Raw genomic sequence first — 26,870 nt, 5'->3', positions numbered from 1 at the left:
CATCTTTAAATTGTATGTAATGTTGTAATGTCCACCAATAGCCTTACATCAAGCATTCAGGGGACATCTGTTAATTGCAGCTTATAATGTCTGCCAGTAGTTTGCATGGTGGGGGTTAGGAAGTTGATTGGCTTTAATTGGTGTCTTTGCAAGAGGCCCCCAGAGTCCATCACCACTGGCTACATTTTGGTGGTCGTCTCATACAAACACCTTACTCTGTCTTTTGCCAGAAGATTTAAGGCAGTTCTGAAGGTAGAAGGGGGTTAAACTTGGTACTAGCATTGTGTGCCTGATAAAGTGGTCAGTAACTCTGTTAAAGCAGAAGTAAGCGATCCGGTCGTTTTAGCTAACTTCCTGTCAGCCGATGGAGTTAGCAGTCCCCGCCCTCGTCCCTACGTCACCACATTCACGCGCATCCCTTGGCTGCACACACAGAGAGGACCGCCCCTTTATGCCGCTCTCTCTCCTCATTGGATAAAGGTTGTAGGATACAAGGAAAGTTTTCTCCTCGGCTTACAGCAGAGCAGAGTGACTGACAGACTCGTGTTTCAGACCAAACACTCTATATAAGTGATTGCCGTCGGAAGATATAACTATTTAAGACTTATATTAACACAAACATTCCGCTTACTTCTGCTTTACAGTACCTTGTACAGGCTGATTTATTCTTACCTCTATTTACAGTTTGATGGACATGCAGGATAATGTAAAGTCTGCCCTTCATCTTGTTGAAGCTTTTAGAGGATTCTGTAGCTTGAACAGTTGAGTTTTTCTTCTCTAAAGGAGACAAAACATTCGGTATCCATTCAGTATCTTGTTTTCCTTTTTTTTGCACTTTCAAAAAGTACAGCACTTAATACAGAACCACGCCATTAAAATGTCTGTTTGATTTCTCATTTCTATTGAAGAGATGCAGGAGAGAAGGCTGCACTTTCCCTCCTGCATTAATGCGTGGGACGGAAATGACAGATGTGTTTTCTTAATTCTTATTCTTTCGCAAGGTGACGCGCTCATAGCCCGCTGGTGGCTTTCATGTTTAATTTTTTATTTTTTTTTTAATTTTTTTTGCGTTTTTACAGGAACCTCTCTGCGCTGCAGCCGCTGAGCGCTGTCGCAGCTATTGCAGAGCGTGCCAAGGTTAGTTGCTTAAGCCTTTAGCTCAGTGGATTCCACTACCAACCTTGTGTTGTTATTGCAGAGGAGGGAGAGGGGGGAGAGAGGAAGGGGGAGGAGGGGGGGTTGAGTGAGACAGGGGATTAAACTGAACTCCCACACAGCAGTATCACTCCATTAATCGGCCGTCTTTGTCTATCAAGGTTATAACAAGAAACAGCTTGGTGCTCATCTGCACAGGTGCATTCATGTGTAGGAGAGAAGGTTGTCTTTTTTTTCTTCTACTTCTATTTTCCCCATCCCTCTTGTCTCTCTTTATATTCCCCACACCTCTCTTCTTCCCTCTCCTCTCTGTTTTCCTGTATTTATTCATTTAGTTTTTTCTCAGCCTGGCTTTGACCTCAGCAGCTCTTCTTTCTCTGTTGACCTCTGGGTCACATCACTTCACAGTTGTCCTCCAACAGATTCATCAGATTTACTTTAACAGATGAGTTTGTCGTCTTCTCTCTTCTGTCAAATCGAGCAGTGTCTCTATGTGAGCTCAAAGAGGAACATGGACTGAAGGAACACTTAACTAATAGTTTGTGTCAAACACAGTATGTCGCCTTATATTGACTGGCAGGTTAGATGTATTTTTTTTCTGTGAGTCTTTGGTGTATAGTTCAGGTACACAGCTCATTCTAGGTAATTGCTTTTTTTATTGAAGTGTAACACTTGGAATAATAATTCCAATCTCGCTGTGGCAGCTACAGGTAGAAATCACCTGGTTTTCACGTTTCTCAGCCTCTGGAGTAGATAGAGACCTTTTAATTGTATTGTAAATGTTTGGCTTTTCCTTTGGAAAATGTATATGGCTGAAAAATTCAAAAGTCACTCAGCAAAATACGATTTCAGTTCAGTTCAGTTCAGTTCAATTTTGTGCAGGTTGATGTCTGACCTGAGCACTTTCATAACCAAAACATCAACAAAACAAAGTAAATTTCAGAATAAGTATTTCACCTTCCTGACGTGAATTTCAACAAATCACATCAGTCACACGTATTAAAAACGACAAATCATATTATGTGTGAACATCTCATCGCATCAGGATGTTAATAGATAACCTGCAATAACATACAGCATTATACCTCATACAATGTTTACACTTCATCAATCAAAAGGGGCTGCACAAAACTGCAGAAACAATGTTTTGAGGTTTCAGTTTGACGTTGAATTAAAATGTCTCTCTGTCCGTGCATTAAACACTAAACCTTTTTTTTTTCTTTTTTAAATAATGTGTTTCTGTGGTATACTGTAATTATCACAGTTGAGATACTCAATCACAAAACAAAACAAAAAAAAGTTGCTCAAAGGATAAATGACAAATAACATGAATTAACCTAGCGGGAATGTAGAACAATAAAGTGTATGTGTCATCAGTGAGGAAGTCTAAGCAGCAACCAGGAAGTACAACACCCCCCCCCCACACACACACACACACACACACGCGATGAGGGGAACTTTCGTTCTCCTCATTCACTGCAGCTTCTTTCATTCAGTGTATTGACAGTCACCTCCTGACCTCTACATCACGCCACACACTGATAGCTGTGCTCGTACCTACATAAATATGTATCTACATCATGTACGAGCCGCACCACACACCAACCTTGTGCTCACCTTCCCCAACTTGTGTTTCCAACCACCTTTGTCGGGTGATTATTTGCTTGGCAGCTCATTTAATCCCCATGTAAAAAGAGGGACTTGGTTTCTGCATGGGCGCCGTTTTCTATGTGTGTGTGTGTGTGTGACTTTTATAGTTGTGTATTATTTGTCCTTGTCTGTGAATACATTTATGTTATTTAAAAATGCTGATAGTAACAGGATTTTCTGTGGTGTTCAAGCATGTGAACTCATCCAAAGTTTAACCACAATGAAAGATTCACAGTAAAATTCAAATTTTCAAAAAGATTAAATTCTTAATATCTTCATTATCTACATGTTTTCATCCCCCTCTGCACCGCATTACTGCATGTTGTTTATGTTTATGTTTATGTTTGCATATGGATGAAGTGTTGAGAATATCTTCACCTTGGGATCAAGTGTGTTCAGTGTGTTTTTGTTTGTGACAAATATGACCTATGATTTGTGAGTGCATGAAAGAGAGTGTGTGTTTCCGAGTATGGCTACCAAGGATAAACATTTCCTTTGTGTGTATGCATTGTCATTTTTTGTGTGCATGCACTCTTGTGCTCATTTTTTTTATGTGATTGTATGTGTGTCTGTCACTATTTGTATGCAGTTGCCTACCAATGTGACTATGTGCATACCTGTGTGTGTGTGTGTCTGTGTGTGTCTGTGTGTGTATAGGTGCGTCCACTCAGGACTCAGATGCCATGGAACCGGAGAAACAGGTGGACAGCACGGTGAAAATGGCTGGAGTGATCGCAGGAATCCTCATGTTCATCATCATCCTCCTCGGCGTTGTCCTCACCTTTAAGCGCAGGTAAGAGACGAACCTGAACGTCCGAGCAGAGCAGCAGCTTAAAGGTGCTACATATAGCATTTTAATAACTAGAAATCATTAACACGTCCCTCTTTTATTTTCTGTTTGTGCATTTTCACTGCAATTCGCTAAACACACAGACAAGACAGTTGGTAGCCTCTGTCAGACATTTTGCAGTTACATTCTTGGCACTAAACAGGAAATCAAAACAAATTTCCCAAATTTTTTATAAGTATGTGTACAAACCATCAGGACTTTTGTGAAGGAAGTTTGTGATGTCATAACAAAGACGTCACCACTCTCAGTCGCACCTCAAGCTCCGATATATTTGGGTTTTTATGGACCAAAATTGCATTAATTAACAACAGGTGGATGGGTCCAGGTAGGCAGGGTTTTAGTGACTGCTTTGTTATGACATCACAAAGTTGCACAAAGTCATTATGGCTGGTTTTAAGGCTCAGTCTCTGAATACAGGCTGTGTGCATTTCTCTGTGGACTGAGCCTTTGATACATTCACAGTATTTACACAGACCCAAGAGCTGCTTTATAATTCCACTGCTCATGGACATCTACATTTATACTGTATGGAGGTGAAATATAAATATGTACCTATAGACTTTATGTAGATTTTACAGTTTGCAGATGGTCGTGATCATAATTAAAGAAAACTAAAGATGGCTGCTTCAACAGCAAAACTGGGATGTGACAGAGGCTACCAGAAACTCTTTTAAACAACAATTGTGCCATTTTGTAACCGTTAAATGTTAATTAACAAAATAATACATTTAGCATAATTAAAATATGTGTGAATAGACTGAAAGACTGATTGATAGATAGATGTCATGTTAATTTAAAGTGTCCTCATAGTTGATTGTAGACTGTTTGAATGGAAAGTTAGAGGCTCAGGTTTCCATTATGGACAGGGTGGGTAAATGTGAGTAAATGTCTTGAGGTTAAGAAGAGATCAGTAAAACAGGTTTAAGCAGAAACAGAATTTAAATAGTTTTTCATTTAGTTTCAGTCAGACAACAAACAGTTTTTTTTTAGAGATTAGACCTTATCAAACTTTGCAGTCCACACTCTGACGGATGTGATTACGAAGGCCACAAACTTTAATTTGTTTCTTAAGGCAACATACTGTATGAGGTCAGAATTATGTATTGAATCTGTTGATGTACTTAATCCTCTCTAACCCTTAAAGGCAAAATAAATAATATAACGATAGAGGTGCCCAGAGTTTAGACACTTCCAAACCTCAGTTCTCCATTGTATTTTTTTGTTTTGATATTAGTTAGCAGGTGTACACAACTTCCTGTGTCTTAATCAACATACACACTGGCCTACCACCATCACCTGCCTCTTTCTGACTTCCTCTAATTCTCTGTATTGCTCCATCCATCATCCATCTATCATCCATCCCTCTCCACTCCACTCACATCATTGCTTATACACATTTTTTGCTGATATATTCATTGTTATGATTTTGTTATTGTCAGTTTCTCAATTCACACACAAAACTTCCAACAGTATGAATGCGGTCGCTCAAGTTGCTTCAGCTCAGTCTGCTGACAATGTAACTGACGGAAAAATGGCAAATAGTAAATTGTGAGCAAATGTTCTCCAACAGTCCCACTGTGACACTTACCTGAAGTTGGTAATTGAAGCAGATCTACAGTGTTAAACTATGTCTGGGGCCACAGGGAGGTGAAATGGAAGGCGTAAGGATTACTTGGTCTGATTGCCCAAGGCTTGAAATCCTGAGAGCTGTTTCTTCTTATTCTTTAGAAGCAAACATAAGAATAAAAAATAGTGCAAACTCAAAACCTCTGGGTTGTTCTCAAAAGAAATACACAAATATTGCTGCCGGTTTATTCCCCTGCAGATGAAATGATGCTGACTTTTGCTGCTTGTTATTGTCTATAGGACAGAGGCCCTGAAATATCTAAATACACACACAGGGACTGACCTGTGTCCAACCCGTTCACCAACACAATCTGACGATGAGACATGACGGATCAGCTTCAGTAGTTAGCATGGCAGCTAGCAGCTCACTCTCTCTGCTGCGCCTGTGTGTGTGTGCTCTGTAACTGCATGTGATGACTGTGTGTGTGTGTGTGTGTGTGTGCTCCTATTAGTGAGATTGCCCATGCTTGATAACTTGCTTGTAGCTTATAAACAGTGCTCAGCTGGATCGGGTCAAGACTGAGCATCTATCAAATATTTTATGTTAAAATACATATATACTTAATATGTAAAATGGAGAATGTAGATGCTTGTACAAAGCTGAATATCTTAAAGCTGAATATCTAACACTGGCTCGTTAACTTTAAGATACTGCCCAACTTTTGTTTTCAGTGCTTCTCCTCTCTTTAAAAATGTCACTAGGTATAGGAGTTGAAGCACACAACAGACTTCACTCTCCACATGCTTCCCCATCCCCCTTCTCTGAGATTTATTTCTTTCTACAAGCTTAAAAACACTGTTGTTATCCAGTTAGCTCCAATCGCAGTGTAGTGTAGACTGTGGTATGAAACAGCTCCTACAGCAAATCCATGTCAACATGTTATAGAGAAGGGACCTTGTACACAGTCAAGGCTAAACGTATAGCTATATCCAGGCAGCTCAAACTGTGGAAAGCTGTGAATCCTACAATGTGTATTTTCCTGTGACACCAAAGACACTCAGTTCAGCAGCACTGCTGTATGTAAAGATGCCTCATACACAACACAAGAAACATAAAACCTTCACGCACAGCTTTACAGTGAAGAGGGACCAGCTGATGCAGCTGCGCATAGGGGTCTCACTGCTGGTCCAAATAATAATAATACTAATCTTTATTTATATAGCACTGTTCTTAACAAGGATAAGTGCTTCAAATAAAGATAAAAAACAAAACAAAAACAGCAACGCCCAAAAGCTTTTAGTAAGTAAACATGCTCAGGGAGTAGAATACAACTGCCTGCTCATCTAAGATGGTGGCCAACCTGATGTTTTTCAGGGTTAGAAAGTGAATGATACAATTTTAAAATCAATACAAAAATTAGCCAATGGACGGATGCTTAAACTGGGGTAATGTGATCTCTTTTGTTTCTCACGCTTGAATGCAGCATTAGATCCATTTCAGTGGAGCACAGGAGGCTTAAGAAGAAGAAGGGCCACAGGGTCAGCTGTAAATTCTAATCAGAGGTTAGCACACACTAACAGGGAGTTTTCCAGACACCGGGATAAAAGTCCATCAGAGCCTGCCAGATGTAACATGGAGGTGTAGTTAGGGACCTGAGGGGAGGGGGCAGGTAGGGGATAAAGGACGGAGCAAGAAGGGTGGGAAAACTAAAACAGGGCAGAAAGGAAGAAAATGTATGAGGTGTAGAAAAAAAAAGAAAACAAGGCAGCACTGGTTAACCTGTGGGTCAAATGAATATGCTAATCAGATGCTAACCAGGCTAACTGGGCATAATATACATAAAAAGACCAATTAGAGGGCAAACAGCAGCACAAGAAGAGAGTGACAGTGCAGCCTGAGAGGAAGAAGAAAAAGGAGAAAGCAGTTGAGATGCTGCTCAGACACTCTCATGAATCCAAGCTGACCCAAGCGGGCCAGCGAGGGCTAAAGATCCGGCACAGGTCAAACGGGGGAGTGATGGAGCACATGTGAAAGTAGAGCAGAGAGGATGAGAAGAGCAGCAGATATGGAGATGATCTCTGCAAAAGAACAAGGAGGAAAAGAGGAAAATAAAATATGTTTGCAGAGAGAAAAAAACAAGAGAAGAAGAGAATGAAAGGAGACTTTCAGATGAAGGAGAGATTAAATACTAATATGTTGAGGAAAGATGAAAGAAGAAGAATTGATAACTGCGGGGCAGACCAATAGATCTGGAAACTAGGAGGTTTTATCACATCCTCTGTTTACAGGTTCATCTATATTTTATTCCACACAATGTATCCGTCCGTCCGAGTGGAAGAAAAAAAACGTGTTGTGTGTTTTTTTCAATCCAAAGTGTTTTACATGCCTTTCAGGGCCCATAAATTATTCCAGGACAAAACTTTTGTCGGGAAGTGAAGCGAACATGCACAAAACTGTCCAATTAATCTTTCAGGGCAGCACCGTTACACATGTTCCAAATGGACTTTTTACTTTTCCACGGGATGTCGATGATGATAATGCGATGTAAAATTCAACAACCCTGGACATGACTGAAGTCTTAATGGGGGTTTGGTGTTTTAACAGCCAGGTGGCCCCCGAGGGCTCAAACATGCAGCGCCCAGAGATACATTTTTCATAAAAAGCTTGAGAGGAGAATGGATGAATACTTAATGTTTCTGAAGCTGCTGAAACACTGGCTTATTTATTTATTTTTTGTGTGACTGAGCAACAGAGAGAAGCTGACATCTATGAATCTACAAATTGATGGGAAAATTATGTTATTTAAAGTTCTCCTGTTTAAAATTCAGAGCCTGCAGCCATATTTTCTGATTTTTGATTTGGCAGAAGCTTTTACGTCCAGGTCGGCCTCTAAGAGGAGACTCGTGGCATTTCAACAGCTGAAATAACAAACAAACTAAAACAGGTAGCAAACAAGCAAATTAACAAAAGAACACAGACATCACCTGCGGCAGTATTATTCTGCCGCTCTGGAAACTGTCCATCCACATTAGCAGCTCCGCTCCAGGTGCATTTGAGCAGAAATATCTGAATTATTAATTCAATTCACCCAGCATGTGTTTAAAAGGTCGTGAGTAAGGTCAGTCAGTCCACACTGAAACTCTCCATATGTTTTAATCTTTTTTGACATGATAGCTCTGCCTCAGTAAACTGCAGTCAGGAAGTCAACAACTTAATTTAAAATGAAATAAACCACATGAAGATAAGACAGAATAAGATTTTAATGTTTATAACTTCTAAAAAACTTAAAACTTCTGCAGAAATAGGGTCTTCCACGACTGGGAGTAGTTCAGGATCATCAAGCAATGAAGTGAAGATGTAAACCATATTAGGTAGGTTATCAGTTGGAGGTTAGGAGTGTTTCAACCCATTGTACAGTTGTTCCGATTCTGAAACCAGTATCGGAAATGACTCAGAAAATGCCAGCATCGGTATCAGCGAGTAGCCTACCCCTTTCGGCTAAAAAGATGGCGATGCAACATGCAGCTTCAGTTGGGTGCACCGCCACCTATGTAGCCTATTTTGTAAACAACTCACTCTACGAGAAAGCTTTCATTTGTATGTGATTGTGATTAGACTTTGGTAAAATACGTATTTATGAAAACAATATTTGATTTTTGCTAATAAAAAGCCAAACAAGTTACACACTAGCCTATACCTTTAGGGTGTAGTTGCTATAAGTGTCACCAATAACTAGTGTGTTAAAGACATGGGTTCAGATCAATGAGAAGCAACATGATCAACACTTTGAACCATTAAGAAAATAACGTAGTGCAACATGGAGCACATGTTAAACTAGGTTCAGTCTCTAATTATGAAGATGATTTTTCAGCACAGAGAAAATAACAACACAGGCAGATGAGAGGAAATCATCACCTCTGATGACACAATAAAACGAGTCTAAGACATAATTGTGCTCAAAATAAAGCTTAAACAAATCAGCTGAATATTGAAATATTTGTATAATTCAGCTGTAAACAGAGCTTTCAGTAGGTGCATTAACATTATGTAGCTGAAAGTAGATATTTTTCACAGTTTGAGTGTTCACACTCACTCAACTTCTCACTCTTCGCTGCCAGATTCTACCTCCATTGTTTTCATCCTCAGTCACCATTCTCCTGACATCTCCACAACAGTCACAACATGAGCTACAACATCACTGATTTTATCAGATTTTCTTTTTTTTTTCTTAAAGACATCCTGTCACTTAAATCTTCTCTAAAACAATGAATGGATGAATAAAAACTTTATTCCCTTTGTTCTGAGAGAAAAATGAAAAATTGTTTTGTTTAACAGTTGAAACAGAAAAAGTTTAATTGGATTGATTTCACTAACAAATACAAATTTTAATTCAAGGGGCTTCACATAATGTTGTCTCTCTGTTTATCTTCCTTTCTTTATTAAGTCTAAATAGCCGTCTTTGAAACTCATCACCTTGATAAATCTGTGTATCTCAGTAATGTTGCTTAGCAGCTGAAGATCTGCAGCAGATTCAGCACAGGCTGCCACAATTCATGGGGCATGAGAAAAGTCATCTTTTCCCCCTGTCTGTACGGTGGCCCTGGAGGGTCAACCCACTGCATCTTAAGAAAACATTTGGAAAGACACAAACATGCTATAGATTCAGAAAACAACTTCCTCTATTTGGTAACACATGCTGCATAAACTCACAACACATTAGATGTGTTTGCGGGTACCCATAAACTGATGAAAATGGCTAAAGACTAATGCTCAGGAAACATTACATGTTAGCAAGTAGCTATACATTAATCATGTAATTTTTTGTTTGTTTGTTTACCGCTAATAAGTACTGTCTTCAGAAATTCCAAAGTCAAGAAGTGTTGAACAAAAGCAGCCTAGTCAGGTCCATCACTTTATTGTGTCTTTTTTTGTAGCACTTTTGGGTTTTCTTCATTTTGAGCCATCAGGGCCACCGTAGCTGTGGCCCCCGCTTCTTTAGGCTCCACGCAGCTCATTCACATTCACTGCTCTCCAGACATAGATACAGTTCATAGCTCATGTCATCGTCAGCATCACACAGCCATGAGACTGAAGCACAGACATCAGGCTCATCATGTTTTAGCAGCAGGAGCTCAGGTGAATCAGCTGTAGCCATGTTCCCGTGTCCACAGGAGGAATCAGACCTGCCTTTCCCTCCGTTTCTCAGTGTCAACAGAAAAACAGATGTTTCTCAACTTCTCTCTGACTGGAGTCTCACTCCCTTTTATGTCTCTCTCTATCTTCCTGTTTCCTGTCTTTGGCTCCACCCCCTCCTGTCCCGTCCTGTACCTGCCTTGCCCTTGCTCCGATAGAGAGATTCACACATGGAGAACTCTGAGCGTGGGGTATTGTATGTTTACTTCTAGACATCAACGCATCCAACTCCGTTCCTCACTGTGACTCTCATCACGCCTTCTAAATGCATCTGATGACCTCAGAGCCACAGCGGGGAAAAAAGGATGTGGCGTTCCCAGAGAAACAATGACACCAGATTAATTAGCTTAAAACAATTCAATATACATTTTAAAAAATGGAGTCATTCATTTCATAATTTGTTGATAGTGTGAAAAGTTCAAACACCTCAGTTTTGGAATAATAATAAAAAAAAACACCCTGTCTTCCCTTTAAGCAGTAATAACTGCTGGTGGCCTTCACGTCCAAATGGTAATTGCAGAGTTTACAAATCTCTAAACTGTTGAAAAGGGCCACCACATATTTTGGGAGCTGCACATCCTTTTTCCCTTCAAGAGTGTGAAACATGAAAGACCTATTATTTTAATCTCTGTGGCACACATGTAATTTTCTCCCCCGGCTGTTTCAGCGCTGAGTAACCACCAATATGCAGTTTAAGCTTCTCTTCACAGATCTCTGTCATTTTCTGTCAGAATGTATTTTTTATTTATTTTTTTGTTCCATTGCAAATTCAGTTCAGGCCACAACTGCAGGCTTTATTTATTGTCCCTGTGTCTGCCTCATCACAGCAGATTTGTTTTCCTCTGACTTATAATTAAGTATTATGAAATAAGCGCAGAAACTGTGAAAATATTCATGCCATCATTTTAAAATGTGCTGTTTGAGGTCATGATCAGTTCAAGTGACAGCTCAGGTTGTTTGACATGGGGTTGGGTGAGACACTGTGTAACCTGCAGTAGATTCAGTTTGGAGGAGCAGCAGGAGCACTAGTAGGAGCTGAGTGATGGTCTGCTGTGGGCGGAGCCAGCAAAAAACAACAACAACAACAACACATGTATTAGCCACACAAATAAATGTCCACAACTGAAGTGCAAAATTTATTAGAATAAACAAACTGTTCTTTACTTTGGAATTAAGTAAGAACTGTTTGACAGCCAAACAAAGGACAAAATAAAGTGCACTCTTCAGTTGTTGGATGTGTGGCTAAAATGTGCTTTTCCTCTAATGGCCCTGCCCACAGCAGCTCATCACTCAGCTCCTCTAGTGATGCTCCTGCTGCTCCTATAAACACTGACTCTAGATCAGTAGCTCTTACAGCCCCACATCTAACAGCCTGAACCATCACACTAAGGTGAAAGTGATATCAGATGCATTTGTTGAAACTCCCCCCTGGCATATTTGATCATTTATTTCACGCCATCGGTGCATTCCCGTCATCCCTGCACGTCATCTGTGCTTAGTGGTTATTCTTCACTGTCATGTAAAAGAGTGCACGTTTAAAAACAGGAAGCCATTATTTTCACCTCATCAGCTCATTGTGGTGAGAGATGTTTGGCTCGTCCGTCTCATCACTGTTGATGCATTGTGGGTTAATTATTCTCTCTGCAAACCAACGTCCACACCTGCAGGAGAGCTCCTGTTAGGAGACGCAGAGACGAGGAGTTAAGAGGATTCTGCTGGTTTCTAAAATGGGAGCAGGTTCGCCACAATTGATTACACCTCACCTAGAGCGAACCAATCATGCAGGAACTTTTCAGAAGCGAGAGCCGAGCCAGCGCCGCCTCCAATATCAGAGTGAAAGGTTAAATAATTAGTGCAACTTTGTAGGTTAGAAATTACTTGGCTTCAGCAAATAAAAAGCGAGGTGGGTGATTAAGAGCGAGATATGTGGCTGTGTCTCGCTGAATGAAATGTGAAGCTTCACAAATATCTCCACCCACACTGTTCTGGGCTCGAAGACAATCCACTCTCTGCCCGTCATGGTAGCTGTCGCCTGGGTGTCGTGTTTCTCTAATAACACCCCGTTCTTCATTTAAAGCTACACGCACCTCTGCACCTGAACGCTGATTTCTGTGGAAGCCAAATGGAGCTTGGAAATCTTGCAGCATTTAATAAAGCATTTTGTGTTGTAGTGTGATGGTGCTGCAGCCTCACAAGAGGAAGGAGAGATGGCGGATTTCAATTCCAGTGTCGTGAACTGGGCGGTGTTGCCCCGACCTATAGCTCGGTAGGAGGGAGATTGCACACAGTTTGTCCTCGAGGAGAGAGGAGCCTGTGAACGCAGCCTCGGTGACAGTTGATTCATCAGGAAGTTGCGGGAACAGCCTCGACCCAAAGGGTTCGCCCCCTGTCCACCCCACGCAGACTAAAAAGTCACCAAATAAATGATGAGCCTCTGCACCGAGACAGCAAAAGGACACATCCTCTTTCCAGACAGTACACTGCACCCGCGGGGGCTCGGTCTATGACAAGAGAATTGAGGTGATTAGTAACTGATGTCAGCCCAGGGAATGGACTCAGGCTGAATCCACTGCAAATGGCCAGCTCTTACAAGGCCAAGTGGTCTCAGTGTGTGTGTGTGTGTGTGTGTGTGTGTGTGTGTGTGTGTGTGTGTGTGTGTGTGTGTGTGTGTGTGTGTGTGTGTGTGTGTGTGTGTGTGTGTGTGTGTGTGGACTGGGATTTTCTGTCTCCAAACCGTGGTGTACACTATACAGAGACACATACACACACATTAGGGAGAGCTGAGTGCTTCCATGCTGACAGATGCTAAACTTGTACTTATTCACAGTTGATTTGGCAGCGTTAGCACACACACACGCACACACACGAACACACACACACACACACACACACACACACACACACACACACACACACACACACACACACACACACACACACACACACACACACACACACACACACACACACACACAGAGCCGGACTTGACCCCTATTCTGCAGATGTGACACATGGTTGAATAATGGATTCTGCAGCTCACTGAGATAAATGCTTGATGTGTCCACTCACAGCGCCGTTATAATGGGTGAAGCCCAACCATTACACAAACTCAGACACACGGATTTACACATTCAGACTCTGTATGATCACACATAGAAATCAGCACATTGGACAAGAATCCCATTAGAGAGCAGTTTTGTTATTTACAAGCTGTGTCTTATTTTACTGTTTGCTTTTTATTCCTGTTGCTCGTGATAACATTTTTACCCCATTTAATTGCTAAGGATCTGTGTGTGTGTGACTCCACAATATTGTACATGGCAACAACAAGCAGCTTGAGCCACTGGACCACTAGGCTGCTTGTAAACGAAGCCAGGGCTCGGCTTCTGATAGAGACGGTGCAGAATAGATACAAGAAATTGGATCTGGCTTTTGTTTACAGTCTGTTTACTGTTTGAGCTCTCAGGGCCACCGTACACACTCATTTTATCCCTTCACATATGAGACAATTATTGTTAAAGTCTGATGTAGTTTATTATGTACAAGTAGCAGATCAAGCTATCAAACCAAATTAAGTAAAGCAATAGTCTCACCTTCCAAACCGATAGATAAATTATTCACTTGCTTTTTATAGATCCCTGATTAATTGTTTGTCAGTGTTCGTAGCTGTGTGTTACAGTGTGTGTATGTGTGTGTGTGTGTGTGTGTGTGTGTGTGTGTCCATATTCATAACTTGCCTGTTGACATCCATCTGGTAACGAGCTGCTAATTAGCTGGATTATAATTGGACATGAAAACCTGTCACTCTGAGGGGTTTTTCCCTCCTCAAATTTAACCCTTTATTTATAAACTAACCTCACTGCCAATCCCCCAGTGTTAGCATACGCATTTGCATGCACTCTGCTCCACCCATCAGGTCTGTTAAATGCAACACAGCTTGTTTAACATGTGTCAGTAAAGTGCCTTTTGCACATGTTCATGTTACTGTGTGCGCAGCAGCCTGCAGGTGTTTGTCATTGTGTAGGTGACAAATCATAGGCCTACAAACACACACACATAATGTGCTCTGCAGTGTATCTGTGTGTGCAATAGGTGAGATATGTTTCATCCAACTTCAGCCTCTGGGGAAAGTATTCTTTCATAACACGTATGATAAATTATATCATTTATATCATATCATCATTGATATATATATATATATGCATGTGTGTGTGTGTGTGTGTGTGTGTGTGTGTGTGTGTGTGTGTGTGTGTGTGTGTGTGTGTGTGTGTGTGTGTGTGTGTGTGTGCATGTGTAGATCCTGCTGATAGTCTTCATATAAACTCATGATAAACTATACAGCCACGTGTGTTTAGCAGAAACCAGTCATACAAAAAACAAGCTTCAGCCGTCATACAAATGTAAGCGTGTGTGCGTGTGTGTTTGTGTGTGATTAAAGTAGAATCCACATGAGTTCATACATGTAGTTGATTTGAACCTCTTTCACTATGGCAACTTGAAGCTCTTACATTTGTAGCTTCACTACAACATAAAATACAACAATCATCCTAACTGATTATGGGTAGGGGGTGGTGTTTCACCCTGGATAGGTCACTATCGTATAGACACAAACAACCTTGTCCACTGACGTTCACGGTTACAGGCAGTTTAGAGTCACCAACCATTAAACTAAACATGTGTGTGTGTTTGGACTGAAGGAGGGAGTGGACTGTCGAACCAGAGGTTTCCCACTAGTCCCCACACCAGCATGCATCATAAACATATGACCGTAAAAAAAGACACCTTAAACATACAGTAAGCACTAATATAAAGTTTATCTATCATTAAAAACACCTAAACAGAAAATACACGGTATGACATTACAGTAATAAAATTATATATTTTTATATTGTGGCAGACTGAATGGAGAATTGAAGTGAACTGAATTGAATTGAATTGAATTGAATTGAACTGAATTGAATTGAATATCACACAAAAAAATATACCTCATAAGTAACTCTACTTTCTTCAGGCTACAGTTGAACTTTGACCTCCACAGTGGTCATCACATCAACTGACATGATTATCTTTAGTGAACATGTTTCACATCAGTTGCTTCCTCCTCCTGTGTTGTTCTTTACAGGATGATTTCCTGCTGAAAAGTTTCTTGCCTTTTGAGCCAAAGTCATTTGTATTCGTCCTCCTAATCAGTTAGAGACACATAAGTGAGAGGGGAGGGGCTGCAGGATCAAGGACGGGCACACACGCACATTAATGAAACACATAAAAACAAACATGTTATTGTCATTATCTCTTATGCAGTCACAAATACATCACCACTTCTCTCACACACCTTCTCTCTCACACACACGCACACACTGGTATGTTTTTTTTCTACGCTGTATTAATATTTATGAGCAGTTTTAACAGCTGTGGCTTTTACAGCCAAGCTCTCAGCGCTGTGCACTTTATTAATATCATAAGGACAATGTCAGCACAGCCCTTAAAGAGGGTTATGGGTACGACTGTGTGTGTGTGTGTGTGTGTAGAGGTAGCTGTGTATAAAGGCAGTGGAATACGCTTGTGTCAGCCCTCTGTTTCATTCCTATAGATAGATAGATAGATAGATAGATAGATAGATAGATAGATAGATAGATAGATAGATAGATAGATAGATAGATAGATAGATAGATAGATAGATAGATAGATAGATGCAGTCTGCAGTAGTTCTCTGTGTGAGGTCTTGCTCAGGGGAACTGAAATATTGATCCTTTGCAGTCCTGCTTGACTTTCTCCTTTCATTGACACATTGCTGCCCAGTGCAGTATGAGAGTGTGTGTGTGTGTATGAGAGAGAAAGAGAGACTGAGAGACAGAGAGAGTGTGAGTCCTTACACATTATGAGATCCCAATCTCTGGCCTCTCACCAGATGAAGGAAACAGGCCAAGTGGAAAAGATGCCAACAAACCATTACAGAGATATCACAAACATACACACCACACATATACACATACACACACACACACACACACACACACACACACACACACACACACACACACACACACACACACACACACACACACACACACACACACACACACACACACACACACACACACACACACACACACACACACACACACACACACACACACACACACACACACATACCATGAGATGTCAGTGGCAGAGGTAAAGTCCACAGCTACAATTTAGGTCACACTAATATTTACTGCATATTATACTACTACTACTAATAATAATAACATTGTGCTGCATTTGTTGTCTGTGAGCCCTTAAACCTATAACACACTCTTCATGAAAACTCCTCCTCCGCTTCCATTGTGTTACTTCACCAACTTTCATCTTCTGTCATTTTCTTCATCCCATTCGTCTGTTCACCAGCCTGGTGGTGATGGAGGCATCAGATGTGTACCTTTATTTTATTTTTTATTTTTTTTCTCCAAGACTGAGCATCATGTATAGTTGTAATAACCTGCAGATTGAATTAATACAAATAAGAAGTTAAGGGAGGTTGGTGACAACAAAGACATTTGTCTGTGGCACTGCTGCTCCGTGCTAACACGTAAGCATAGTTGAAATTAAATATTTCCATATTGAAAAAAAAGGTTTAGCTCTTGAAACATAAGTGAATCTCACATAAATGTAGGATGTATGATAATAATGAATTGAATTGAATTGAATTGAATTCCTTTATTGTCATTCATACCAAGGTATACACGAAATTTAAATGCAATTTAAATTTAATGTGTAATATAATAGAAGAAACAGCCACTACAAATAAAATTGCTTAGTGAATGAATTAAATATGCTTTATATTTACAGTTACAGATGATGCTGTATCTTCATTTTTTTTAAATGTGATTCTGTTCTCATATTTTGGATAAGTCAGGTGATCATACTTTCATATTATTATTAGTATTATTATTATTGATATACGTACTCCAAGGAGTATGATGGAGTGTTAACATGGGCCGACGAGTGAATGATGGATGAATCTATGTTTTCATCTCTCAAAAGTTAATGAGCGAATCGTTCTCTCCTGAAAAAAAGAAAAGTGTAATTTTGTGGGTGAGTGAGATGATGATTTCACACACCATGTAGCTCATTATTACCTCTAATTTACTTGATTGACTACTGACCACTTCACAGTATAGTTACAGCAAAGTATTGCCCCTGGATCCCGGGATGCTCCTAAGACCTTACAGCAGGACCTGCTCTTGTAAATTTAAGATTAGATTTATATATATATATATATATATATATATATATATATATATATATATATATATATATATATATATATATATATATATATATATATATATATATATATATATATATATTAATATTAATATTGTTAATGTGGACAAACAGACAAAGAAACAGAAAGAAGCTGAGCTTCAGGAGACAAAACCAGAGAGACAGTTTTTATATGAGGACACATTCAGGGACTAATAGACTGTAAGATTATAATAATAATGATCAGGTTAAATATTCATCGAGTCAGAAAAATAATCTTTCATTCCAGTGATGAACTAATCCAATGTGTTTGTCCTTCTTCTGGGTTTTGCTCTGTTGTCATCATCGGCCTCACCTCACCATGCTTCAGAAGACATGCTTATTCCTACTCTTATTACCTGTAAGTAGAGATTTCACATCAGCAGTGACTCCTCCTGCTAATTCCTTCTCTTTCTTTCTTTGTTTTTTTTTCTTAAGTTTTTTTTATTTATTTATTTCAATGTCTTGTCTTCTTGCATCCCAGAACATCTATCTACAGTGTTCAAATATGAATCTAACAATAATTCTGAAGACGTCCTGGTGTCAGTCTACAGTACATGTTACCTGTTTGTCTCAGCAGCCACACAGGTGTTAAGACTGCATTATAAAGGTGTGTGGGTCACCTGTGTAGTGATTTTCAGTTTGTTGGTATTGGACCTTTTTCTGGCCGATTTGTTGGGTCACAAACAAACAATCAACAAACAGGTTAGCTAGTGGTTAATTCTTAGCACGTGAAGCAGTGAAAACATGGACAACTTCACAGCTCTGTACAACTTCTACGTGTTGTAGCTTGTAGCTTGTCACAGGCTTTTCAGCAGTTTTTGGACTTCCTGACTTTCTTGTCAAAGCCTAGGGTGGGTAGTGGTAGTTTAACTCTGTGGGAAACATTTTTATGCTATTTTAGCTGTTCTTCATGGCTACATCAAGAGTCTTGGGGGATTTGTGACTTGGCTCCATTTAATATCAGGCATTGTGTCAAATGTTGAACTCACTGATTTTAAAGATTCAAACAGAAATGCTAAAAATGTCCCACCATCCCTGGTGCTCCTCTAAAACTGGTTATGAAAGGAATGTTTTGGTTTTCAGATAGTGAGAGTAGGTGATCACATAATGTGTATTAATATGTGTTCCTGTGGAAGCTCTGAGGCGATTGCCCTCGTGCTCATATCACGTGTTGTGTAGTGTTAGTGATGAAGCACACACATCTTCCCATGGGGTGATGCCGCAGCAGGTTCAGAAAAACAAGGTTTCCTCAGCTTCCTGTGCAGGTTGTAAACTGGATTTAGCTGTGACCCTGTCGCAAAACAATCTACAGAGTGAAGTGGGCGACTGCACCCTCACAGGGGGTTTTGATCCCACTGCAGCATACAGCAGCTTTCACTTCATTTGCATCATTTGCATGTTGCGTCTCTCTGAGTGTCCCAACCCAGACAGGTTAGTGTAATCCACCTTTATCTTCTGCACCAAACAGCCACTTCCTGCTGGTACTTCTAATGAGGAGCTGTTATAGCTGCGTGTTCATTCGCTGCAACACACAACAACACACACTCCCTGGTACACAGCGACATGTTTCTCTCAGCTCACCTGCAGAGAATCTCTGAAAATCCAGCTGTCTTCAAAGCATCTGGAAATTTCACCCCAAATCTGCAGCAGAGTCCAAACTGAGCATAACAGTCATCACACACCTTTGTAAACCAGCTCTGCTCACACACACAGATACACACACACACACACTACCCTGAGGCTGTTTGACCGCACCAGAAATTACTTCTTTACACTGAGGAAAACGGACACAATTAAAAAGATGGCTGCTGCAGTTTTCTGTTTGATTTGTTAGAAACGTTTTCGAATGACTGACGCAGCTGTTTCCACAGTGTGTTGTCAGTTACCAACATCTGCTACAGATGTTTTAAACCAATAAACAACCAGGCTCCGTGACACTGAGAAATCAACAACAGGACAGACCCAAACTCACATGCACCATCATCCTTACGGTCTTTATAAGACAGGTGAAATGGTCCAGCCGTCCAGGAGTCCAACCTGTGACTTGCCGCTGAGAGCCTGTGTGGTTCACACACTCACATATTGTTCTTCATAAAGAGCCTAGACTGGTTGGATTGGAAGAAAGAGAGACAAAGAGGGAGAAGAGGAAATTACCACCATGCAATAATAATAATGTTATCAATGGTGATAGCAGCAACAGAAACAATATTATTAAAGATCCCTCCTACTGATGTAAGTTTCTGATTAAGCTAGTAGTAATTAATATAATAATAATTATTATTATATTAGAATTTAGCAGTAGGTGGTTCTTAGATCATGCAGCAGAGGGTGGTTCACATTTGATGGTCTGGAGACAAATGGAGACAAAAAGATATTAGGTTTCTTTGACAATATTTAAACATATTAGTATTGATTTGTTGATTTATGTGAAGATCAGATTTAAAGAGAAACGACCGAGAACATCAGCAGCAACAGTGCAGCATCGTTCAGCCTCTGGTTCCTCACTCAGAAAGCAGTCAGCAGCTACACACACACACGAACACAGCTATAGCCCAAGGATGTTTACTGTTGAGAGAGTTGAGATGAGAGAGGGATTTTTCTCTCTCTCTCTTCACCTCTCTCTATCCCTCCATCTCTCGCTCCCTCGCCAGCTCTGCCTCGAAATCCTGTGATACGCAGATGAAAGTTTGTTTGGGCTTTGCCTGCGGCCTCCTCCAGAGCTGACTCTGTCACGCTGGAGTGACTGACTGCCGGGCGGCTCCGGGACATTGGAGCTGTCTGGTTGCCTAGTGACCGTCTGAGACCGCCAAACAAATGTCGTTCCCTGTGTTAGATTTGACGCCTTGAGGTTGGCCCCGGTGACTTGCCAGGCTTTTGCTAAAATAATTGCAATTCCCAGCATGCATCACTTTCTAGGAAAAGAACAATAGTGGCAGCTTGTTGCCTCTGTCAAAGGTAGAGACCTGATAATTGTGGCTGTTTACACCTGTATCTGGATAAGAGCAGCTCAATAAGTGATGCTGGACACGTCTGAGCTCAGTCCACTGTCACAGATTCATCTGTGTGTTTAAGTTATTACCACATTAGATAAACAGACAAAAAACTGGAACCTCCTCCTGGTTCAATGAGGCACAGTAGGCAGAGCTGGCAAATGTTTGGGACCCCAAAGTGAAAAATTGCTCCTTGTGGCCGCTTTTGTTGGCACATTTTACCATGACAGCTGTAGACGCCCTTAAACTTCCTCTGACAATGTGAGCTGGTCTACTCACAGTCTAAAACAAACATCTCTAAATTGTGAAATCAACTGACAGTCTTCTGTATTACATCTAGAACTTGTGGCATATATTCAGTCTGCATATGAGGCATTTGGATGATGTTTGTGAATTGTAGCATATTCTCATAATCTGCATTTGAGGCATTGAGGAGACATCTTTAACTTGTTGCACCCACCAATGGGCTGTATGCGAGGTGTTTAGAGAACATTTGTAAATTGTATTCTCTTCCATTAGCACGACCGGTATGAGGTGTTGCACTGAAGTTGAGCCTGGCCCAACTTCAACGTCAGGAAGTTGCAGAAACCTGTATGCAAGGTGTTAAAAACACCTGTAACTTGTAGCACCGACCAGTATTCTGAATGTGAGGTGTTAATGAGAGATTTGAAAATAAAGTGTCTGCCAGGACTAGGTAACAATGAGGAAGATTCTTTGATGAGTTTCGTTGTTCAGCTTCCCAGAATCTCCTGATAACAGCAAATGTGAAGCAAGAGCCATAACAATGCATTCACTGCGAAAAGTAATTTAAAAATGTGACATTGATTGTCGCACTGATTGACACTGATGCATTCAGAGCCAAAAATGTGCATCAGATATTCCAAACCTCAGTCATACTAGTGGACAGAGCTATCAAAATCATTACCTCCACTTAGTAAACACATCGCTCTGTATCAGTCACTCATGTCCTATAAAGATTAATTGTTTAGATTTCTTATTTATATGTGGGCCAACATCTGCTGCAATTAGCACAACAGAACCTGCAGGAACGGCATTTCCTTGAAGTCAGCTGATGGATAAACTTTTGCAAATCAAACTAAAATACTCAGATAATTCCATCACAATGGTATTTCGGAGAGGCTGAACTGGAAGCAACAAAACATGTCAGGCCCAGTCAGAGCAGGTGCCAATCGCCCCACGTGCCTGAATAACTGAAACTCTTCAAAAGGCTAATCAACAAACAGTGACCTGATGGCACAAAGGCAGTGTTTGGGAAGTGAAGCTCTCATGTCATATTGACATTTAATGCATCAAATGAGCAACATTTACGTAAAAAAAACTTTTTCTGCTCCAGAGTTCAGCAGAAGTACAGCTGCTCCCCTCCCTTTATCTCTTCCTCATCTTGTGTGTCTCAGTAATAACGCCTCCTCTCAGACTCATCAAGGGAAGCACTCAGCTCTTTCACACGCACACACACACACACACACACACACACTAAACAATATATCCATCCACGCATCGCTCATTATCGACACATCAGACGTCCTGCAATTAACGTCGCCGAGGGCACAAAGTAGTCTATGATTCCCGCCGCAGTCGGCCCCCGGCAGGGTAACCTCGCCGCTTAATGAACTGCCACCGTGACATTCATTAAAGAAGGATTATGTCGCACTCATTGCCACTTACAATATGCAAGGAATTTGTCATTTAAACGAGTCCATTACAAAATGAATGTGTGCGGGGTTGAGGTGTAAAGAAGGAGGGAGGAGGACGAGGAGTTTGTGCGGTGCTTTCACTTCTTCACCTTGCACCTTGGTCCACGCACATTTGGCCTTCTTTTCTTTGCTATCCTCCTCCTCTCCCTCCTCTCGCTTCTCTTCCTCCTCTTCGTCTCCTGCCCACTTCCTGTCACTGGGAAAAGGCCGCTTGCTTGCTCTCCGCTCCAATCACAGCGGAGGTTTATGGCTGCGTTGCTGTAAATTGGCGTCAAGTGGAGGAAGGTCGAGTCCGGGGTTGATGGAAGAAAATGATTATGGGAGAAACTTTGCTTGGCCTTCCCTGCTTCTCACACTTCTCTCTCTCTCTTTCTAATCTTCATCTTTCTCTCCCCAGCTGCTTTTTCCCAGTTTATTCTTCAACTATTTCATTTGTTTTCCTTCTTCCTCTCATTCTCTCTCTCACCCTCTGCTCTGTCTCTGCCTTTATAATCGCTCTTCTGTCTCTTGGCTGAATTTGTTAAGTACTCAAGGGCGCACAGCTCATCATCAGATCCCACACACACACAATGATGCTGCTTTAATTTCACATCTCTGCATATCCTTCTCACTCACACACGCGCATAATATTACCAGTTTTGCACAAGCCAGTGGAGACATGTACACACAGAGACACACAGCGCACTAACACATGCACATGTGCACGACTGCAGGAATCAGCATCCAGCACTGGAATCCTGTTGCTATCGATCGGCTGACTCCAGTGTCAGTGGAAGTCATTCCCCTCTTTATGCAGTGAAGCAAAAACAAAGAAGCTGCATTCAGTTTGATGCAGGAGGTCGTCGTTCTGACTCATCCTGTCTCACAGTCATTGTGTATTTACGCATATTTATTATGACTGTGTAAATTACTGTTATGTTTTTAGGTGTTTGGTGATTTCAAACAGAGCAGATCGACTTCCTGTTTGTATTAAAGGAGCTACCTGTAAGTTCTGCTACAGCTATAGCTAATATCAGTATTAACAGCTGTTTACTTCATTCATCTACTCACCAACATCTGTCTCCAGATGTGGAAACAAGCAGTCAATTCCTTTATAGAAGTTAGCATGCTAACCAGCTAGCCACGGGCCGTCTCCCTGCTGTATCCTTATGCAGTGGTTCAGAGAACGAGTTTAAAAACCACGTGTATTGTAAAGAACCTGGTTTGACAAATCTTTTTACAAACCAGGTTTGACATTAGAGAAAACAAATAGTTGATGTGAATGTGCCAGCCACACACACAATACAATTAAGGGTGTCAAATTATCGCATTAATTGCGATTAATTAATTACAGTCATGTTTAGCGCGTTATGTTTTTTAATTGCGTTTATCTAATTTTTAATCTCCACCGGATCCGTCAGCGCCGCCAAATGGCTGTGCCGTGGTCACCGCAGCTGATCACTGCCACTCTAATCAATGAGAGCATTTCCACCGGGCGCACTATGGCACGTCTCAGCAGCGTCCCGGCAGTGGTTCTCCTCCACACTGCAGCGCTATCAATACATAGCATTTCTATATTTGACGGAGCCATTGCTAAATCGCGTGAACGTAATACACGTCCGCCCCCTTTCAAAATAAAACACAATATGCGTTGTTCTTGTTTTTTGATGTATTACTTTTTGCAAAATCCACAGCCTGCAGGACTTGTTACTACACAGATGCATGAAAGGTCATTAAAGGTTGTCAGAGCTGACCTCCCACCCACTTAAGTTTGCTATCAAATAAGTGTCAATTTGATCCTGATCTGCTCAGTATCTCAGAAAACAGACAAAACACTCATAATCAGGAGTTTTCTTTGCCGATTGAACTGAAAGTTAAAGTACAGGTGAGGGCTTAGTCTTCACCTAAGTTTGTTTTCTTTTCCATTCTTTCTGTTAGAGACGCCGCGTTGCATTTACTCGACCTCTCAGTGCTTCATGAAATTGATTACTCACTGTGGTGGCGATGTGCATGATGCTCAGTAAAAGTAGAAGTCATGTGTTTCTGCTCATTTCTGTTTGGAGTGAGTGGCACAGGATGGAGCAGCCCTACAGAGAGAGACACATGTGAACAGGCGCACGAGGCAGAATCATCGTGATAGGTTATCGAGAAACGCTCCCACTCACTGGCCAGTGTGCGCCAAGCAGCCAGATACAAAAGCCACGTGTTCGCACACACACACACATACACACACACACTGGCCAAAACACTGAACGTCCAGCACACGCAGTTCTTCAACAGCCTCGAAAGAGATCAAGTGTTGGCTCACAGAGCTGTCCACACACACACACAGACACAGCCCACTATGAGCTAATCGTGACTCGAAGTTTGATACTTTAAATTGAAGGTGGATCCTGGAGGACGTGTGAGGTGTATTTATTTATTTCTCTATGACTCAGAAGGAGATAAATCTGCTGTAAAATTGACCTGTTACTGATTCTCATATTATGGATTGGATCAGTTTTTAGTTTATAAAAACACTGACAGCTCGTTCTGATGCAACGTGAGAAATCTGAGTCTCTGGGAGGAGAAGAAAGTTTAAGTACAGACTAACTTTAAAATTAACTAAATGTTCATTGATGGTGAGGAGCAACATAGTAGTTCAGGGAGGATCAGGGCCACATGTGAAAAATTAAAATAATATATAAAATCCAGACTTAAATTTCTGAGAATTTCATTTTATGGTCAAAATTGATGTGCTAAACAATTGTCTAACTTGTGTGAAGTAACACAAAAATGCCTTGCATTGTAAGTGTTTATGTTTTATGAAGTGTTTAACTAAGTCATATCTTCCTGAATGAATCATGAAATGCAGTATTAGCATCTGTTAACTCACTCACCAGCCACTAGCACATGTTTAAATCACCACAGCATACATTCTAAATACTTTGGTAATCATTTGCTGGCATTAAATGATAAATGATCTCATGAGCCACTGACATCTCCTAAATGACTGGTTTGTAATTCACAGGATGGTTAATTTATAAATGCTGAAGCCATCATTACTTAAGTATGAAAATATAATCATTAAACACTTTATAGATGAATTTACGAATCCAGAGTTAAACATTTGAACTGTGTGTACAGATCATGTATTGGTTTGAATCTAGGAAGAGTTATAAATAATAAATAAGTATTTAATGATGATTCAACGCTCAAGTGTGTAGTTGATAAAAAGTGCCACTACAGGTTCTGTAGCTGTGTCAGAATTTTGGAACCAGACTCTTGTCTTTCTCTTTGCTATGAAGTTGCAGAACAGGACATGGAGGTCATTTCAATTGCACTATATCATCAGACTTGAGTCGTACTCACAGTGGAACAATCCCAGCTAATTATCACTTCCAGTGTGCTCGGGTTCAGAGAACAGTTTCTGCTTCTAGAGATGAGAAAGTAAAAAATCTGCTGCTGCTTCTTCTTCTGCGCGCTTTGGCGAGTCGTCCAGCACGGTGTGTCAGGTCGTAATGACTTCCTGTCATTTCTGCCATCTGGTGTCTCAGTGGACCTGAAACTGAAGGTAAAACTCAGAATGGCCTCGTTGCAGAATGGCCAGCAGATGGGACGTAGTGACATGTGAGGAGTAAATGGAAGGAAACAAATCACAGGGCCACAACAACACTCGGGGGACTTCTCATCAGCATTCGCCCCTCTACAGCTACAACTCCCGTAAAGTAACGAGCTGGACGTCGACCTCTCCCTCCTGCTTCACGTCATCTGTCCTGACTTTGCTTTAATTGCTCTGGAGAAACATTCTGAACCCTGAGCTCATCAAACAAACAATCACAGTCAGTTACAGAGACAAGAGAGTCATCGTGTGCTCATGTGAAACTACTCTGTCTGGGCTGAGGCAGATTTTACTGAGGTTATACAACTATAGGAGGGAGATACCTGTGTGGTTTTAGGAGCTGATTAACCAGTTGTTAGGTAGAGGGATACATCTCTGAGGTGGAAAATAATACGAAATAAAACGAAACAAACAATTAGAAATGATAAACATTTGGATTTTCCAATGCATAAAACAGTTTTCACCCTCATGTGTTTGAGTGTCTGCATGTTTTAAATGAGGCAGTTTCTATCCCTGTGCTGTTTGTTTGTGTTTTGTGATTTGAATGTGTATTCACACATCCATGAGAGTGCCTCTATATCTGTGTATGTCTGTGTGTATGTGTCATTGCCTCTACAGGAAGTTGGCGAAGAAGCAGAAGGAGACGGCGAGCAGCTCCACTCAGCAGAGGGAGATGGGTCCGGTCACCACAGCTGATAAGAGCACCACTAAAGTCAGCACCCTGCACAAAGACGACCCCTTCTCCACCTCCAACCAGGACCTCAACGGATTCAGTAAGTCCAATTCCCAGCCGTCGTTCTGAGCATCAATGCGCCTCCTAAATCTACCGCCTGCAGCCGGCGGCGTCTCTATGAGCTCTGCTGGGAGAGATTTACGGTCCCAA

The 26,870-nt window shown here is 41.0% G+C and overlaps 1 protein-coding gene across 1 annotated transcript in view; it reads left to right on the top strand.

The window, feature by feature from the left end:
* The window catches only part of ptprt (protein tyrosine phosphatase receptor type T), a gene marked incomplete at its 3' end in the record, with an annotated part of 280,480 nt that overhangs the window by 165,774 nt on the left and 87,836 nt on the right, over positions 1–26,870 (top strand). Inside the window, exons 16-18 of the mRNA XM_083971093.1 lie at positions 3,463–3,598; positions 10,574–10,606; positions 26,606–26,760. Coding sequence (XP_083827219.1) covers positions 3,463–3,598; positions 10,574–10,606; positions 26,606–26,760 — 324 coding nt within the window. The remainder of the gene's footprint in view (positions 1–3,462; positions 3,599–10,573; positions 10,607–26,605; positions 26,761–26,870) is intronic.

This window comes from Trachurus trachurus (genome assembly GCF_905171665.1).
Source record: "Trachurus trachurus genome assembly, chromosome: 5".
Lineage (NCBI taxonomy): Eukaryota > Metazoa > Chordata > Actinopteri > Carangiformes > Carangidae > Trachurus > Trachurus trachurus.
This window is presented reverse-complemented; position numbering and strand designations above follow the sequence as displayed.